Genomic DNA, 19,716 nt, shown 5'->3' on the forward strand with positions numbered 1-19,716 from the left:
CTCTGTAGGGAATCACAGAACAAAGATAGGCCATTTGGCACACTGTACCTGAACCAGGAGATAGGGAGAAACTGTCCCCATTGGTGGAAGGATCAAGAATCAGACCGTATTAGGGCATTTTTAAGAAATTATTTTTATTCATTCAAATTGTTTGTGGGGTGTGATCATCACTGGCTAGCACAAGATTTGTTGTCAATTCTAGTTGCTCTGGAGAAGGTGGTGAGCCACCATCTTGAACCTTTAAGGATTTAAGGTGACTGGCAAAAAAGAATGAGGAAAACAAAAATGTTTGTGCAGTGTGTGATTAAGATATAGAATGCATTGCTTGACAGTCTTGTGGAGACAGATTCAGTCAAGTCATTCACAAAGGAATTAGCTTATTATTTGAAATGGAAGAATTTACAGGATTATTAGAAGAATGGGAAATGGTATATGGTGCATTGCTTCTTCAAGGAGTCAGCACAGACGCAGTGGGCTGAATAGTCTCATGCTGTGCTGTAAGCATTCTATAATTCTATGATTCATTTAATAATTCAATGAGAAAGGAATATGTTTGCTTTATATCCTCCCTGTATTCTAGCAGGTGCATCAAAGTGAAAAATCTCTATATATAAGTGGAAAACAGGTGCGTGTAAGTGCACTGTACTGACATTATTGCAGAACAGGCAGCTCAGGGGAGCTCTGTCCAGAACATACTGGCTTGTCAGCACCAACTTCTACTGCATTACCAGATGGATTTCTCCCTTAACACCACTGAATAATGCTCAGAAGGTGTCAATTGTTGAGTTCCTACTTAGTGGCTGTGGTAATTACTCAGGATGCTTGGTGAATAATGATGTTTAGTATCTTTCAGCAAGCTGCTGACCTTATTCCATGAAAAAACTGAATGGCATGTCACTAGTATCAATGTTAGCTAGTATCAAAGGCCACTCACCAACTCACGAGCTGCTTTCTGAGCAAGCAGTTCTAAGAGTTGGGCACAGTTTTCATGCATATATATTGATGTAACTATCACGTGAATTTTGTGAGACTGCATTTTCAATGTTGTTTGGTAGGAATGTAGAGTGGAGAATCAGACAGAGGTCAGATTAATGACTGTAAAATTATGAGTGCCATAATCAGAAATGATGACCTTCACATCCTGTTATCAAAACTGTGCTCCCAATCAGTCACATCACACAACAGGAGAACAGACTCAAAATATACTTTATGGTACTTAGGATAGATAATATGATTTAGTGCAATGCATATCAAAGAATTGATCAAGACACTCTATTTCCTTCAGCCACACACCTTGAGAACAACAAACTGCACCATTTCTCCATTTAAGCTCCATCTTCCTTCCTTCTCATCTGTCTCTATTCATTGCAGATTTGCCTCAGGCAGAAATGTAAAGGGAAAAATTCACAAGGTTAATTCGGCATACAGGAAGTAATATTTCAAGAAGCTGCTCCCCTCACAAGAGATCGGGAAATTACAGGTGCATTGCCAGCTACTTTCTAAAATGTACTGTCAGTAGGTGAAGTGCCCACTGCTCACACAACTCAAATTTCCTGCCACAACATTTTAGGTTAACTTGCAAATGGTAGTCATTCATTTCTTCCATTTCAAGTTTAGAAAAGCAAGCATCATTTCAATCCTCATTGTTTACAACCTACTATAAATTCCACTATTGCAACTGGTTTAAATTTGTTCTAAAATTGAATTGTTGCTGATTTTCAAATGAACCAAGTCCAGAAATTCCTGTGATTGGAAAGGATGGTTTAACAACAAAATGTTTTTGGAAGAATGAGGAATGGCTAGTGTTGGGAGGGAGAGGCTAAAGTTGGGATTCTGATCTGGTGGTGTTCTGTCCTTTTCTGAGGCTGATGCAAATTGCTCTCCTTCCCAGAGTAGTTCAAAAATATGGTCACCAGTTTAACACAAACACCCTTGAAATCCTGACATTCAGCATAAGATTGAGGATGCAGCGAGGAGAGCTCTGCTATTCACAGGCTTCTTTTAGATCTTAATTAATTATAAAGCTAGAATTACCAGAAGGACTCTTGGCCGATTTTGTAGGAGTATCCTTTCAATCAATTTTCCCAAACCAGCAATGTGGTGCAGCAAGCAACTTCTGTCCACTTCAGGCGATACTCCCATGTTATGCCAGAAATAATATGGGTAAGACCTGCATATGTTAGGTAGCCTAAATGTGGGATTTCCAATGAGAACAAATTCATCCATAAGACAATAAGAAAAGCAGAAATTTTGCTTTTCCCTCCATCCACTATGTCAAAACAGTTCCAGGGTTTTCAGGTCCTACAACAAACAAAAATAAACTAAGGAACTGCAGATGCTGGAAGTCAGAACCAAAAACAGAAATTGCTGGAAAACTCAACAGGTCAGGTCAGGTCAGAAGGACAGTTCTGAAGAAGGGACATTGGACCGAAAACGTTAACTCTGTTTTCTGTCCATAGATGCATGAGTTTTCCAGCAACTTCTGTTTTTGTTTTCAGGTCCTATGTTTCATTCATTAAAATAAATCATTTACAATTGTAAATCTACTGCCAAGAAATTATTTTAGTACAGTGAAAATTTCCTTGCTTATTTTAGCTCATCAGAACAGTTTCTGATTTACCTCCCAGAACTGCCTATGATGGAACCAGTATCCACTCTCCTGGTGAACACTTGCCCAGTTCTCTGATCCCTTATTTAATTTAGTGGGCAACAGCTTAGCAGTCCAAAAGACTTCCTGTCAGGACATTAAGGTCCTGGTCATTGACATGTATTGTGTTCTTTTAGTTAGCCACACGCATACATATGAGCATACATATTAGGGGCAGGAGTAGATCTTTTTGGCATCTCAAGCCTGCCCCTCCATTTAATAAGATCATGGCTGATCCAACTGTAACTTCAGTGCCAAATACCCAGCCACCCCTCATAAACTTGCATCTCTTTGCCAATTAAGATCTATCCCCTTCTCCGCTAAAAGTATTCGAAGTTTCAGCTTTCACTGCCGTTTGAAGAAGAGTTCTAAGGACTCACGACTCCTTGATGGCAATAAAAATTGCTCTCATCTCTGTTTTAAGCGGATGACCCCTTATTATTTAACAGTGATCCCTAGTTCTAGGTTCTCTCATAAGAGAAAACTTTGTCTCCAAACCTGCCCTATCAAAGCCCCTCAAAATTTTATAAATTTCAATCAAGTCATCTCTTACACTTCTGAATTCGAATAGACATGACCCGAGTCTGTCCAACCTTTCCAGAGAAGACAATATGCCTATTTCAGGTATTCATCTAGAAACCATCCCTGAATTACTTCCAATTGCATTCACATCCTTTGTTAAATATGGAACAATACTCTTCACAGCACTCTGCAAAGATTTCCTACAGTTGAATGTAGGAAAATCCCTCTTATAACAGCACTAGAGGATACAATTTCTCCGGATCAGATGAGCAAAACAGTTGTATTTGAATATAAGTCATGATTTGTTGGTTACTTCAACAAACAAAGATGAACTCAAGAATTGAAACAAAAGCTGGAAAGACAAGCAGAAAAATATATTATTTTATGATCAAATCTCCAAAAGTGCTTTTCTAACCTGTGAGATGAGGAGAAAGTACAGCTTGTGAAAAAAATCAATCATATGAGAAGATACTGACAAACCCTAACAAGAATTTTAAAGAATAGATCAGAAAACTTGAAAAATATCAAGCAACAAAATAAAGGTGTATTTTAAATAGTTCCTTAGAAATTTGTCTATATTGCCACAGCATCACTTTACCTATTAATATTGTTGGACAAGTGATTAATCAATATCATCTCAGCTCCAGAACACCTCTGCAGGAGTTTCTCAGGGTCATGTCCTTGGCATAACCATCTGCATCAATGACCTTCCCTTCATCATAAGGTCAAAAATGGCAATATTTGCTGTTGATTGTACAAATGCTCAGTACCATTCTCAACTTTTCAGATGCTGAAGGAATCAGTTGTCCAAATGGAGCAAGACCTGAACATTCAGGATTGGCTTATAAGTGATGTGTAAGATTGGCATGACACAAGTGCCAGTCAATAACCATCTCCAACAAGACATAATCTAACCATCACCCCTTGACATTGAATGTCATTGTTGAATCCTCCATTATCATCATCCTGGGGCTTACCATTGAACAGAAACTGAACGCCAGAGGTAAGAGGCTTGTCATATGAAAAGCCCATAGTTAGGCCCATACTCCCTGGAACTTAGAAGTATGAAAGATCTAATTGAAGTGTATAAAATGCTAAAGGGCATCGACAAAATGTTTTCTCTTGTGGAGTAATCTAGAATGAGAAGTTATAGTTCTAGGGTAAGAAGTAGTAAATTTAAAACAAAGATAAGGAGAAATTACTTCTCTGAAAGAGTCCTGCATCTGTGGAACTAACGATTACAGAGGGCAAGCGATGCTGGACATTGAATAAATTTAAGGAGTAGATAGATTTTGAATCGGTAATGGGTTGAAAGGTTACGGAAAGCAGGCAGGAAAGTGGAGTTGAGGCTAAGATAAGATCAGCTATGATCATATCAAATGGCACAGCAGGCTGAAGGGGCTGAATTGCCTACTCCTGCTCCTAGTTCTTATGTTCTTAAGTTCTTATGAACTGAACTAGCCATATACATATTGTGGCTCAAGGAGCAGGTCATAGCCTGGGAAATCTGCAGTGAGTAACTTACCTTCTTACTCCCCAATACCTATTCACCATGCACAAGGCACAAATCAGGAGTGTGATGGAATACTCTCCATTGACCTAGATGAGTGCAGCTCCAACGACACTCAAGAATTTAACACCATCGAAAGCTTGACCGGCATGACATCCACAAACATTCACTCCCTCCATCACTGATGCATAGTAGCAGCAATGTGTAACATCTACATGATGCATTACAAAAAATCACCCAAGGCTCCTCAGACAGCCATGCCAAATATGCAACCATACTCTCTAGATGGACAAAGGCAAAGATACATTGGAACACCACCACCTGCAAGCTCCATTCCAAGCCACTCAATATGCTGCTATGGAAATATATCACCATCATTTCACGGTTGTTGGGTCAAAATCCTGGACATCCATCCTAACAGCTTTGTGGGTGTACCAACACCACATGGACTGCACTGGTTGAAAGCAGTAGATCACCATCACCTTCTCGAGGGAACTAAGGATCAATAATGCATGCTAATCGGCATGCTGACACATTGGCTTATGCTTCCAAAAGCCGCAACCACGCACAGACCTCAGAGGTTTGCATAATGGAAAGGAATACCAGAGGGAATGTTGTAATAGGGATGGGCAATAAACATTGGCCTAAGCAGGGATGACCACATCACATGAATAAACAAAAAATGTAATTGGCCAAGTTGTAACAACCTATCAGGTTGGGAAACAAACAAGAAAGACATAGACCAGCAGAGCAAACTGAGTATGAATGGTTGGAAGTTTTAGTTAGTTGCATTAGCTGTCTACGCACACATCTATGGTATATTAAGTTTTCAATACTTTATAATGGACAGCAATGCAATGTTGTAAATGTCTTTTGTTAAAACAGGTCTGAAACAAATGTAAATGTGATTGCCCATTTTTTCTTTGCTTCATCTCAATACTTAGGCAGCTTGCCACATATTAGATAAGTACTGACAGTGAGAATGGCTCCAGGCAGACTATTTCATTAGTTATATTTGTGTGCCTATCTGTCCATAGATCAAAACCTTTCATCGAGTACTTATACTGAATCATTGATTTAAGCATTAATCATTAAACACTTACTGGAAAGTACAGAAGCAAACCTCCAAAAAGAATTGTCTCCAGCAACACCAGTCCTGATGCTCTGATACTCTGAAAGATGAAAAAAAAATTCACATTGTTGTTAGATATCAATTATGAACAATTTAACAAAAAAACCTGACACTTAATGCAAAGTAACAACCTACTGAAAAAAAGACTGCCATTCATAAGAACACAAGAACTAGGAGCAGGAGTGGGCCATCTGGCCCCTCGAGCCTGCCCCGCCATTTAATAAGATCATGGCTGATCTTTTTGAGACTCAGCTCCACTTACCCGCCCACTCACTATATCCCTTAATTCCTTTACTGTTCAAAAATTTATCTAGCCTTGCTTTAAAAACATTCAGCAAGGTAGCTTCAACAGCTTCACTGGGCAGGGAATTCCACAGATTCACAACCCTTTGGGTGAAGAAGTTCCTCCTGACCTCAGTCCTACATCTGCTTCCCTTTATTTTGAGGCTATGCCCTCTAGTCCTAGTTTCACGTGCTAGTGGAAACAACCTGCCTGCCTCCACCTTATCTATTCCCTTCATAATCTTATATGTTTCTATAAGATCTCCCCTCATTCTTCTGAATTCCAATGAATATAATCCCAGTCTACTCAGTCTCTCCTCATAATCCAACCCTCTCAACTCTGGAATCAACTGAGTGGATCTCCTCTGCACCCCCTCCAGTGCTAGTATATCTCTTCTCAAGTAAGGAGACCAAAACTGCACACAGTACTCCAGGTGTGGCCTCACCAGGATCCTATACAGCTGCAGCATAGCCTCCCTGTTTTTAAACTCCATCCCTCTAGCAATGGCAGACAAAATTCCATTTGCCTTTTTAATTACCTGCTGCACCTGCAATCCTACTTTTAGCGATTCATGCACAAGGACACCCAAGTCCCTCTGCACAGCAGTGTGCTGCAATTTTTTACCATTTAAAACATAGTCCATTTTGCTGTTATTCCTACTGAAATGGATGACCTCACACTTATCAACATTGTTATGAGAAATATATTCCTATGAGAAAAGATCAGCTTGTCCACATTCAGTACTGTATTTACTCTAGATTAAGAATTATAGTACAAAAGAAAATTGTATGAATAACAAAATGATGAACAGCACCAGCGAATCACCCCTACCATGTCAATGTTTTCAATTAATTAAATTAGAAATTAAATCTCACTGGAAATTTCTCAAAAATCCACATTATTAATTTCTTTTAGAATTTTTATCTGTTGCGATCACTTTTGTTATTTATAAGTATTTAGCATTTAGTGAGGTTCTGGTTGTTGGAAGTCAGTCATCTCAGCTTCAGGGCATCTCTATTGTACTTCCTCTGGGCAGTGTTCAAGGCCCATCCATCTTCAGCAGCTTTATCAATGACTTTCCCTCCATCATAAGGTCAGAAGTGGGGATGTTCACCCAAGATTGCACAATATTCAGCAGCATTTGCAACTCTTCAAATACTGAAGCAGTTCATGTTCAAATGCGAGAAGACCTAGACAATATCCAGGCTTGGGCTGACAAGTGGCAACTGACATTCGCACCACACAAATGCCAGGTTATGACCATCACCAATAAGAGACAATCTAACAACTGACCCTTGACATTCGATGGTGTTACTGTCACTGAATTCCCCATGATCAACACCTTGGGGGTTACCATTGACAACAAACTCAACTGGATTTGCCACATAAACATAGTGGCTGCAAGGACAGGTCAGGAACCAGGAATACTGAAGTGGGTAACTCACCTCTTGACTCCCCAAAGCCTGTATACCATCTGCACCGCACAAGTCAGGAGTGTGATAGAATACTCCCCACTTGCCTGGATGAGTGCAGCTCCAACAACACTCGAGAAGCTTGACGTCATCCAGGAAAAAGCAGCCTGCTTGATTGGCACTACGTCCACAAGCGTCCACGTCCTCCGCCATTAACACTCAGTAGCAGCAGTGTGTACTATCTACAAGATGCACTGCAGAAATTCACCAAAGATCCATAGACAGCACCTTCTCAAGCTCCGAACACTTCCATCTGTGAGGACACTTGGAAATATGTCATTGTTCCTTCGTTTTTGTTTGGTCAAAATCCTTGAAATTCCTGCATCAGGGCATTGTGGATCAGCCTACAACATGTGGACTGCAGCGGTTCAAGAAGGCAGCTCACCATAACCTTCTCAAGGGCAACTAGGAATGAGCAATGAATGCAGGCCAGCCAGCAATACCCACCCCCCACGAGAGAACAAAAAAAGAATAAGGTCCAAGAACAGATGGAGGAATTGCAATGTATGATTAACTTAAGCCTGCTCTTTGCATTTCAGACTTCATTCCAAGTTCCTGTTTACACGATTGCATCATGCAACGAGCTACTGGGTAGCTACAGACTTAAGCAAGAGGCAGAAGATCATTAGAAAATTCAAGCTAGTCTACTCTACATAGTTTAAACTCTTAAAAGTGAAGTGCATTTTGTTTGGGACAAAGGGTGTTAAATTCATTGCAAAAATCCCTTGGGCTTTGGCAAGACATAGAAATGGCAAACATAGCAGAAATGCAGCCTCCAACATTCTCTGACACGAAACAAATGTCTTGGCGCAGGAGGTGGACAGAAGGAAAGTGGTTCTTTATTGGTAGGGAGCCAGAAGATCCTTTAGGCAAACTCAGAGAAGGCAATGGGAGCAGATAACTATGGCAAAGAATTCCAGGAGTGCAGTCCCAATGATCTGGATGCAGTGCCAAAAGTGGTTCAAGATCTCACACAAGTAGTTCAAAGTCGATAAATGCATATTCAAATGCCATATCAAGTCACTGTATACAATTATCCTCCCACCGCAATGTTCCACACCACCATCATTAAATGAATGACAATTTCTATCAATCAACATGTACCCTCCACATTCAATGTTTCACCTCAGCTTCACAGGCTTACCACCCTACAACCCTCACATCGTGGACACATTGTGCAATCTTGGCACCTGTATCACCCAACCCCATACACAATGACACACTTCCCTCTCTGACAGAACAGGAGATTATATAACTGAGGATAAGCACTGTTACATGTCCTCATCCCAAAGATGAAGATGGTGCTTGCCATTACTAAAGTGGCAATGATCGAGGCTAGGGGCAATGGTTAGGCTGCAAGGATTGAAAACAACTATACCTAATGCTTCTTCCCATATCACACCAGGCCTTTATCACACACTTTCTTCTGATTTATTTAAGAATGTATCTCTTCATTTCCTTGTCCCCTTCACTGCAACGCTACCTTTGCAACTTATTTTATTAAGGTACCTGAGAATTGCCACTAAGCCAGACAGTATAGGACAGTAAATTGCAAAGGAAAGAACAAACTGATGATAAGGAAACATCACAACTCAAAGCACACTCACAGACACCAGCTCGTATACTGACATTTAAAACAGTAGCAGGGAGGTGGAATCTCCATATCATAAGTCGCCAGGCAACTGGGTGCAGCCAGGACAATGGTGCCAGTATGCAAGAGGGCAAGGTTGCATGTGAGTCCAGTTGTAGAGAAGCTGAGGACTTTGAAATAGTAGTGCGTAAATGGGGATCCAGAAAGGAACACTCAGTACATTAACAAGCCCACCATTAGGCCTGTAATCATTGTGTAAGTACATGGAGATATCTGGTAGAGGGCTTTGAGTGTGGAACCCATTTTTTCCAACTTGATGGTGATGCCAACTCACCAGAACATTTTACACGTAACCATGATGCATGGCCGATGCCTCAGCTTGCACTACAGCACAATCTACCCAGTGTTTCAGTTCTGTGGAGTAGAAGCAGAGGAAAGCTACTAAAGGTGCCACACCAGTTCAATCTGCTGCCATCCAAGCTTTTAATACCACCCTTCCAAAAGGATTTTTAGGGTATCATGGCAAATTTGCAATCTTCCATCTGATAAATGGTTAGGCTTCCTGAAGCACTGCCCTGGGAAATGGCTGTGGCTCTGTGAAGCTATTCTACTATGCTGTCTCCAGAATCCTTTCTCTTGCCTGACTGCTGCACATTCATGAAGCTTGATGCCTAGCCTTCTAGTATCACAGTTACGTGAGGCCATTCTGCAAGGCCATCTGCGGTCTCCCCCAGTGAAAACTGCCAGCCATATGTCTGCCCCTGACGTAACACTGAGCAGAATTCCAAGGGGAGGAAACGAATGAGAGACAGGCACTAAGAGAATGATGGCCTGCTGTGTCCTGGAGAACTTCACTATCCTGAAATTACACAAGAACAATTAGTTTACTTCTATATGGATATCGAATAGTTAGTTTAATGATGCTGATTGGGATGGCAGCTTTGTGGCTTCTTTTAGTTCAGCATTGTAGTCAAGTATAATGTTCAGTGAGAGAAGGAAGGCAGCAAGGGAAATCGGGATTGCACTACTGATATACAGTCAGATGAGTCAATCATAGACAGTTGGCTGGAAAGGGAATATGACATTTACCTCTTCTCTTCCTCCACCTCCTTCTTTGCAGCTGCTGCTATATACCTGTTAGCAAGATCTGCAACCTCAGGCTAGTGAGCTTCTCAAGCATACAGTGGACCACGATGAATCTTAACACATATTGTGATGAATACTGCAGGGTCTCCTTCAGACAGATTCAGACAGTAAGTACCCAACTGGTCTTCTCAATGACATTTTGTGCAACAGCAAATATCGTGGTACATCACAGATGATGCCCGTCTGTGCCTGGACTGTATCTCGGAATAATGAGGCAATGATCAGCAGATAGTTCTTATCACCCAGCAGGCACTGTTTGAACATGATGGCTCAAATATTAATAATACACTAGACTGGTATAGGAACAAAGCATCATTTTGAATGGAAGGATATTGCGCATTCACCTACACAATGTGCATGCACACCAACTACAGCTTAGGGAGTTAATCCTTTGTGATTGTGGTATTCTTTGCATTTATAAACGGCACCTGCAAAGCCACCTGTGCTCTGTCAATCTCATCAATCGTATCTTCTGCTTCTATTTGCAATGTTCAGCTCACATTTTCTATTCTGCAGTCCCTAAAGCTTGCCATATAGATATGCATGCAAGCATCTTCAAGAAATCATTAGTTGTGTGCAGCCATTTGTATACAGTACATTGCATATTGCAAAGCAGCAATACACATGGAGCTTAAAGGGAACACTGAGTGACAGTTGCTCCACTGAGGTGCTCATTATTTTGGTAAAGCAATGTGTGGCCTCTGCCTTCTTCTCTCTTCTCAGAGGGTATATGATCCAGATGTTACAACAATGGATGAATGGACACCGTGCAACAATCGCCAGACAGGAATGCTAATGGTCAAGGACATTCAGCTTCCGATCTTTGGGTAAGCATCCTCCAAGGCGGCCTTCGAGATACCCAACAATGCAGAATCGCCGAGCAGAGACTGATAGTCAAGTTCTGAACTCATGAGGGCGGCCTCAACTGTAATTTTGGGTTCATATTGTGCTACATGTAACCCCACCATACTGTTCTATATTTGTAAAATCTCCTTTACTGTTCTGTTTTGACACCATTACCATGATTACTTGTGATTATTTCTCTACCTTAATTAGTTTGTACAGTTTTTGATTAATACTTACTTTGGTTAGACCCTCAACATGCGACTCTGATACCTGTTCATGTTATTCCGTCCATTTGGTTTGTCTCTAGTACTTTCTCAGTTTTGATTATTTATAACTGTCTCTCTGCCTTACTTAATGAGTTCATAGGTCATCCATTCACTAGTTATTCAGCTTGTTAATACTCCATTCACACTATTTGTACTTATCTATTGACACTCTTAACTACCTAGAATTGTCTTACCATTAGCTCTCCACCTATATAATTCTGTGCCTGTGCACCTCCCTCCACTTCACCTGATGAAAGCTCATGATTTTAAATAAACCTGGTGGACTACGACATGGTGTCATGTGACTTCTGACTTTGTCACTCTAGTCCACAGCAACATCTCCACAACATGGCTGGCAAGAAGTTCATTGCCATGGTTACTTAGATAGCCAGTGGGTTGTTGTCCTTGTACAGTTCTGAGGTGACAGTTCTCTTTGCGCTCGGTGACAGAATCTGGCACATCTTCGGTAAAAATGGCGATAGACCAGACTTTGTTCTTTACTGAGGTGAAAGAATTGTTTCCTGAAGCCAATGGATGTCCTCCTGCTGAGAACTTTGCTCCTTGTTCTCTTTTCTTGTCTGGCTATGTATTACTTCTGCTTACTCTCCCTGCCATATTGCAGAGCAAGAGGGATGGCAACTGCTGGGATCAAGCGTAAAGCTCTTAAAAACCTTCATTACATGCTACACTACTCCCTGTAGATCTTACCAACTTTAAATGTTCCTGGAACATCATGGTGTTTCTAAAAATGCAGACTGGGACAGTAGTGAGCAACATCTGACCTGAAAGTGGCTGATGATCTTTTTAGATAGTACTGGTGGAGTGTTTTCCCTGCTGTTGAAAGCATGTTTGACTTTGCAAAGTTAAGAGATAAAAATAGTTGGAAAACTGATGTTGAAAATGGCACCACGACTGAAATCAGCATTACGCACAGACTAACATCATAATGTGTTTACACTGCATCCTTCCAGTGCAGTCTCTGAACACTTTTGCAGACAATTTTACCACAATGGTGCCTGGCATTAACCACACTGCAAAGTGCAGTTCTTTTTTCTATTCATTTTGTGGGATGTGGGCATCGCTGGCTGGCCAGCATTTCTTGTCCATCCCTAGTTGCCCTTGAGAAGGTGGTGGTGAGCTGCTTTCTTGAACCACTGCATTCCTCCTGCTGTGGGTTGACCCACAATGCTACTAAGGAGGGAATTCCAGGATTTTGACCTAGCGACAGTGAAGGTACGGCAATATATTTCCAAGTCAGGATGGTGAGTGTCATTGAGGAGAATTTGAAGGTGGTGGTGTTCCCATATATCTGCTGCCCTTGTCCTTCCACATGGAAGTGGTCGTAGGTTTGGAAGGTGCTGTCTGAGGATCTTTGGTGAATTTCTGCAGTGCGCCTTGTACATAGTACACACTGCTGCTACTGAGCATCGGTGGTGGAGGGAGTGAATGCTTGTGGATGTAGTGCCAGTCAAGCTGGCTGCTTTGTCCTGGGTAGTGTCAAGCTTCTTGAGTATTGTTGGGGCTGCATTCATCCAGGCAAGTGGGGAGTATTCCATCACACTCCTGACTTGTGACTTGTAGACGGTGGACTGGCTTTGAGGAATCAGGAGATGAGTTACTTGCCACATTATTCCCAGCTTCTGGCCTGCTCTTATTAATGTGATGAGTCCAGTTGAGTTTAAGGTCAATGGTAACCCCTAGGATGTTAATAGTGGGGGATTCAGTGATGGTAACACCACTGAATGTCAAGGGACGGTGATTAGATTGTCTCTTATTGTTGATGGCATAGCCTGGCATTTGTGTGGCACGAATGTCACTTGCCACTTGTCAGCCCAAGCCTGGATATTTTCCAGATCTTGCTGCATGTGAACATGGACTGCTTCAGTATCTGAGGAGTCACGAATGGTGCACTTGAAGTAACAGCACTATTTTACACACATAATTATATCCATTGAGCTAAAGATACAAACCAAATCTCCCTGCCATTCATCTTCAAAGAAATTGGATTCATTTAGATTTTTAAAAAATGTATGTTTCTAAGAGGAATTGAATGAAGAAACCATCATGATATATGCCTAAAAATTGCACCATAGTCAAAATACATTCAGGGAGGTAATGGAATAATGCTTTCTCATCCTCAGGGTTAAATTAACCTTTGGGGAAAACACAAAATATAAAAAACTGAATCAGTAGCAAGTTTTACATAACTCCCAAAAGCTTTTCCATTTAAGTCAATGTGAAAAACAATGATCTGGGGTGGAAATTAGGCCTAAGAGGAATGGGTGAAAACAGAGTTAGATCTTAATTTTGAAAACTTGCACCCAGTGAGATTGTTACAAGTAAATAAATTTGCACCGTAAGTAGTATTCTCCAGGTTCTTTCAAAACATCACTTAAAAGAGCAGATCTAACAGACAGGCAGAAAATCAATGGCACATCAAAACTTTTGCTTCAGTGGTCATTTTAGAATGCATTAAACCAAATAGGGTTTGATGTCTAATTCTAGCCTGAATGGCTTTGAGTCACTCAGATTAGTATTAAACAAATGCAAGTCATTTCTTTCAAAGCCACTTTAATACATCAGTTCTTAGGTTATAAATCTTTAAAATATGAGAATTGTTGATGATTAATAGTTTTGAAATGTTTATATGGCTCCAAATTTCCTAATGCACATACAGCTAAGTCAGTTGTGCCTCTGTTCTCCTCACTACGGAGGTGAATCTAATGAAAGAATAAAGGTAATGTTTTAGAAAGAGTCTATGCCCTTTCTTGCAGAAAATCTGAATATATTCATTTTGAGGAAGTAATTTCTGTAGAAACAACTTCCCCTAATGACGGAAGACTTAAACATTCATTCTGCATTTATAGAAAATGTGGCATTTATTTTCATGCATGAACAATGTACAAGTCAGGATTGAGATTGAATACTGTCTGCTTCCCTGAATGAGTACAGCGCCAACAGCATTCAAGAACTCATACCTATCCATGACAAAGCTGTTCATTTGATTGGCAGCCGATCCACAAACCAAAACATTCTCCATCATCTGCACCCAGTAGCAACAAAGTAGACCATTTACAAGATGCAATGCAGCAACTCGCCCCAAATACTCCCCTTCAACAAAATCTTCCAAACCTATAACCATTAATATCCAGAACAGGAAGGGCGGCAGGCTTATGGGGACAGCCACTATTTGCAAATTATGCTCCACGCCACTCACTATTCTTCTAGGAACTATATTGCTGTTCTTTCATTGTAAGTGGGGTAATATCATGGAAGTGTGTTCCTAATAGCACTGTGAGCATACTCGTACAGCAAGGACAGCAATAATTCAAGAAGGTGGAAAATCACTACCTTTTCAGGGCAATTAGAGATGATGTATAAATGCCAGTCTCGCCAATGAGTTTTAAAAAGCTCCAAAACAAAGTGATGAAAATCTGCAGCTTTCTCACAACACAATTCTAGTATGTTTGTGTTTTAGACATGTGCATGATTTCCCTGACAAAGGATCTGAATTTCGCTTTACGAGCATGAAAAGTCCATTACTCCTATAGACTGCTGTTTGACTGGCTGCATTGTACCTCATGATACTTGAGCATACCAACCAGAAGTGAGAGGAATTGGATCCCTACGCACCAATGCTGGGAATAGGCATGATCTCCAGATGATCTGGAAAGGGTCACTGGACTCCAAACATTGACTCTGTTTTCTCTCCACAGATGCTGCCAGAGTTCCTGAGCTTTTCCTGCAATTTCTGAGTTTCTTTCTGATCTTCGGATGATCATTGATTGATAGTTTCTCCTTAAACATCATAAAGTTTTAATGTGGTGGGCGAGGGGTGGGAAGCGTAGAGAGGGTGTAGCTGTGAACTGCTGGAATCAGAGAACCCTGCAACCACTCTTGAACTGATACATTTTGCCAGACTTTTCAACTGGCTGGTCAAGGTAGACAAGGTAAGATTGAACAATCAGCATTCCCTCAATACCGATATTTACTCCCTCCCCAGCCAGCGACACTCCCTCCCTCTTTGTCACAGCTCCCCCTCCAATGCTCACCACATTTATAATGGTCCTTTCACCTGTACTGATGCTTTTCAACTTAATAAACATAAAAGTCGACGTCTTTCATGTGCAATGTCTTGATTGATCTGTGTTTGAGTTTGTTAGTCAGATCTTTGATCTTTGAAACTGTACTTGATTGTTCAAGCTTGCATGTATGTAATTGAAATGGGAAGCTTCTGGAGAAGAATTGGGTTCTGGCTGATGCCATCTGTATGTGTACAATATCCTGCAAGTTCTGAGAGGCTTTGAAATATTCAAAAATAAATTATACATCTAGGATATATAGTAAACAAGGAAATACAAAAGGGATGCTGTAGATGACTTGGAAAGAAATAACTTTACCACTTCCAGAGCCATTAATTTCATCACTGCTTGTTCACTACAGGGACCTACAGTCTGGCATGACAGTAATCCATAGGAAAGTAATACTTGTACATTATCTTGAAGTAGCAGACAAGTGAATATCCAAGCTGCTCACGGAAGATGTGACTACATTTAATATTGAAGTAAGTGATCTCAAAAAGTACTTCAAGTCAAAAAAAAAGTGTGATGATCAAATAATATGCATCTCGTCAGAGATGCCATAGAAATCGTGAGCCCATCAAACAATATGTGACAGAATTGTAGCAGTTAGTTTTTAAATGTGGTCTACTAACCAATGATCCAAATTGTGATGAATCAACTGAAAACACTTTAATTCCATAAATTACAGAACATCTTCCAATGTTGATATTTTCTTCTTGTCAAAAGCCATAACATCAGCAGTCTAAATTGAATTTGCCATGCTGAAATACCTTCCATTTTTGGAACGATCACAGTTCCAATGTGCTACATAAGACATCACACAAATAGGTTCATTTTCTAGGAAATAAAGGCAGGAGTCTTACGGGGATAAGCCTTTTGATAGGCTTAGATTTAAACTTGAAGTTCCCAAAGGAGTACAAGCACCATAGAGGTCAGCATCCTTTCTTTTTACTGGATTTGGGCAGATTAGGAGGTACTGTCACGCTTCTTACATTGACATATCAAATCCACCAGTTCAAGAAAACTGGTTCTTGCCATTTATAATTCACGCTGAAGAGACATGGGAATTCAAACGACTAGAAGCATTCTACATCATTGAGCAAATCGACCTATTATCATCAATACTGAACCTAGATATTAGAAAATGCAAAAAAATAGCAAAAAAGTTGATATTTTTGGAGAGGTACATGTAGTCCTTAGGAATCAACTTTATCTGCTTGTTGATCATAGCTAACATAACAAATGGCCATAAATCATTTCAGCAAATTCTGTAACTACCACTTCAGGGTCATTGAATTGTAGATAAGTTAATCACAAAATAGGGTTTATCAAACACTGTCACTACAGACAATGGACTACGGTTTATTTAAAGTCAGTTCAGAGATTTCCTAGCAAATTATAGAATTCATCACCAAATGATAACACACTACAACACACAATTAAACAATGGTGTTCAACCATTCAACAGCACAACAAAGAACAGTCTAAGAGCTTATATAATGGACAGGAAAACATTTGAACAATCCATTCATTTCATACTTTTTACGTATCGATCCACCCACACTCTCTGGATAGAAAGAGACCAGCCAAACAAATAATAGGTCTTAGCTTCCATGTGCTACTGACCATTCTGAAGACATCTCCACAAATTAACTGACATTCATGTGAATGATTTTCTAATCTATACTGAATCTTTGTTTCCACCTGAGCTTGTTTCTTCATGCTTGAACAATAAGAACATTGTTTTCCTACACCCACATCATGTCTGGCTAAGCTTTTATGCCCTGGTGTATCTCTACAGATTTTCAAGACTTCCATAAGTAGCCATACTAGACCTTCCTTTAAGCATGAGAATATGGTATTAAACTGTCCTGGTACTACAGTGTTGGTCGATTGGATATTAGAAGGTTCACTTTATAAATTGTTTACCTCTCCTTCAATCCCACTCACACTGTCTGAGCTATCCTCTCTATTTTTACCACCTGACATACTTGTTCCTTCTTATTTACCTTTCTACAATATCATTTCACCATCTTAGTGTGAGATAGCCAATTCTTCTTCCTGTTATTAGAGCATCTAACAGAAATTCACTTCAGTATTTTACATGAACCATTGAACCTAATAACACTAATGTTTACATCTCCTCTTCGATATGTTTTGGTTTCACCACATTGGTCTGACCAGTCTTTCAGCTTTGTGAAGATTATAAATGCTCCTGGGCTAACGCTTCTGAGGGTGGCACAGTGGCCCAGTAGTTAGCACTGCTGCCTCACAGCATTGGGGATCCAGATTCGATTCCAGCCTCGGGAGACTGTCTGTGTCGAGTTTGCACATTCTGCCTGTGTCTGTGTGGGTTTCCGCCAGGTGCTCTGGTTTCCTCCCATAGTCCAAAGATGTACAGGTTAGGTGGATTGGCCATGCTAAATTGCCTGTAGTGTTCAGGAATGTATAGATTAGGGGAATGGGTCTGGGTGGGATGCTCTGAGGGTTGGTGTGGACTTGTTGGGCCGAAGGGCCTGTTTCCACACTGTAGGGATTACATGAACTAATTTCATGTTCCTGTGGTCTCTCACATAGTCCAAAAGATAGGATTCATCTTTCTGTTTTAAAAATATTACATTGATCAATTTTAATGGATCTCTTGTGTCTTGATCATAGATTAATTCCCTTGCAACTTTCAGAATTCTGAATTAAGGTGTTCCTTTTGTAACAACAGAAATGCTTAGGCCTTCAATTCTCTCTTCCAACCTCAACATCTACTTTTCCACTTTCAGGAAGAGAAAACAGAAAGAAAGCAGAATTATGCTTCAAGTCCAATATGACTCTTCTTCAGACACAAGGACAGCAGATTCATATTGGACTTGAAACATCAACTCAGTTTCTCTCGCCACTGCTGCTGCTGGACCTGCTGAGTTTCTCCAGCCTTTTCTGTGTTCAGCTTATATGCTCTGAATGGATAGTGTCTAGTTTTCCTTTGGCTTCATTTGTTTTGCAACTTTTTCTTATGACACAGAGAATATTTCAACATCCCTGTCCTCAACTTTGGTCATTTAAACTTTTCCTCACTAGACTCTAGGTCGTGGCTAGATTTTTCCTTATCATAATTGTCCTCAGCATCTGAGATCTTTGTTAACTGCGGTCTGAATCCAAAAGTCCCTATCATTTTACTGTTTTTCACTTTGCAATTAATAAGTTATACAGCATAAAAACAGGCCCTTCGGACCCCATGTTTATGCCGACCAATGAACACCAAACTATAATACTCCCATTTACCTACATTTAGTCCATAGCCTACTATGCCCCAGCATTTTAAGTGCTTGTCCAGATGCTTCCTAAATGTTGCGAGAGTACATGCCTCCACCACCTTCTCACACAATGTGCTCCATATTTCTTCAGTCCTCTGGGTGAGAAAGGTCTTCTTCAGATATTCTCTAAATCACTTATTCCTCAACTTAAACTTATGCCCTCTGGTCTTAGACATGTCTGCCATGGACGAAAGATTCTCACAATCTACCATGTCTATGCATCTTTTAATTTTACACATCTCAATCAGATCCTCCCCCAGCTTCTTCTGCTCCAAAGAAAACAAACACAGCCTATCCAGTTTTTCCTCATTACTGAGACTTTCCGTCCCAGGCAAGATTCCTGGTGAATATCCTTTGCACCGTCTTCCGTGAAATCACATCGTTCCAATAGTGTGGCAACCAGAACTGTACACAGTATTCCACCTATGGCCTAACCAATGTTCTATAAAGTTGTAACATGACTTCCTTACTACTGTATTCTATGTTTTGGCTAATGAAGGCAAACATTCCACATGCTATCTTTACCATCCATTCTACATGTGCTGATACCTTCAGGGATATATGGACTTGTACACCAAGGTCCCTTTGTTCCTCACTACTCCATAGGGACCTACCATTCCAAAATGCATGATCTCACTCTTATCAGGATTAAGTTCATCTGCTGTTGTTCTGTCCAATTTACCAGTTGATAAATAACAGACTGTAGCCTGAGACCATCCTCCTCATTATTAACATGCCACCAATTTTCATGTTGTTGTCAAGCTTACTAATTATACCTTATGATTCACATCCAAGTCATTAATTCTAGTTCTAGCTTCATAAGTGCATTTTTTGTCTCGTCAAGTAAAAGGTTTTATTTAATTTTCAATTCTTTTTCCATCTTTTTCAATTTCAAAGTCCTATGCTTTTTCTGC

General features: G+C 40.4%; 1 protein-coding gene across 1 annotated transcript in view; it reads right to left on the reverse strand.

Moving 5' to 3' along the window:
• gpr158a (G protein-coupled receptor 158a) overlaps positions 1-19,716 on the reverse strand; it is a 529,808-nt gene that overhangs the window by 182,752 nt on the left and 327,340 nt on the right. Inside the window, exon 5 of the mRNA XM_048614342.1 lies at positions 5,783-5,851. Within this exon, the coding sequence (XP_048470299.1) occupies positions 5,783-5,851 (69 nt within the window). The remainder of the gene's footprint in view (positions 1-5,782; positions 5,852-19,716) is intronic.

This window comes from Rhincodon typus, chromosome 2 (genome assembly GCF_021869965.1).
Source record: "Rhincodon typus isolate 14 chromosome 2, sRhiTyp1.1, whole genome shotgun sequence".
Taxonomy (NCBI): Eukaryota; Metazoa; Chordata; class Chondrichthyes; order Orectolobiformes; family Rhincodontidae; genus Rhincodon; species Rhincodon typus.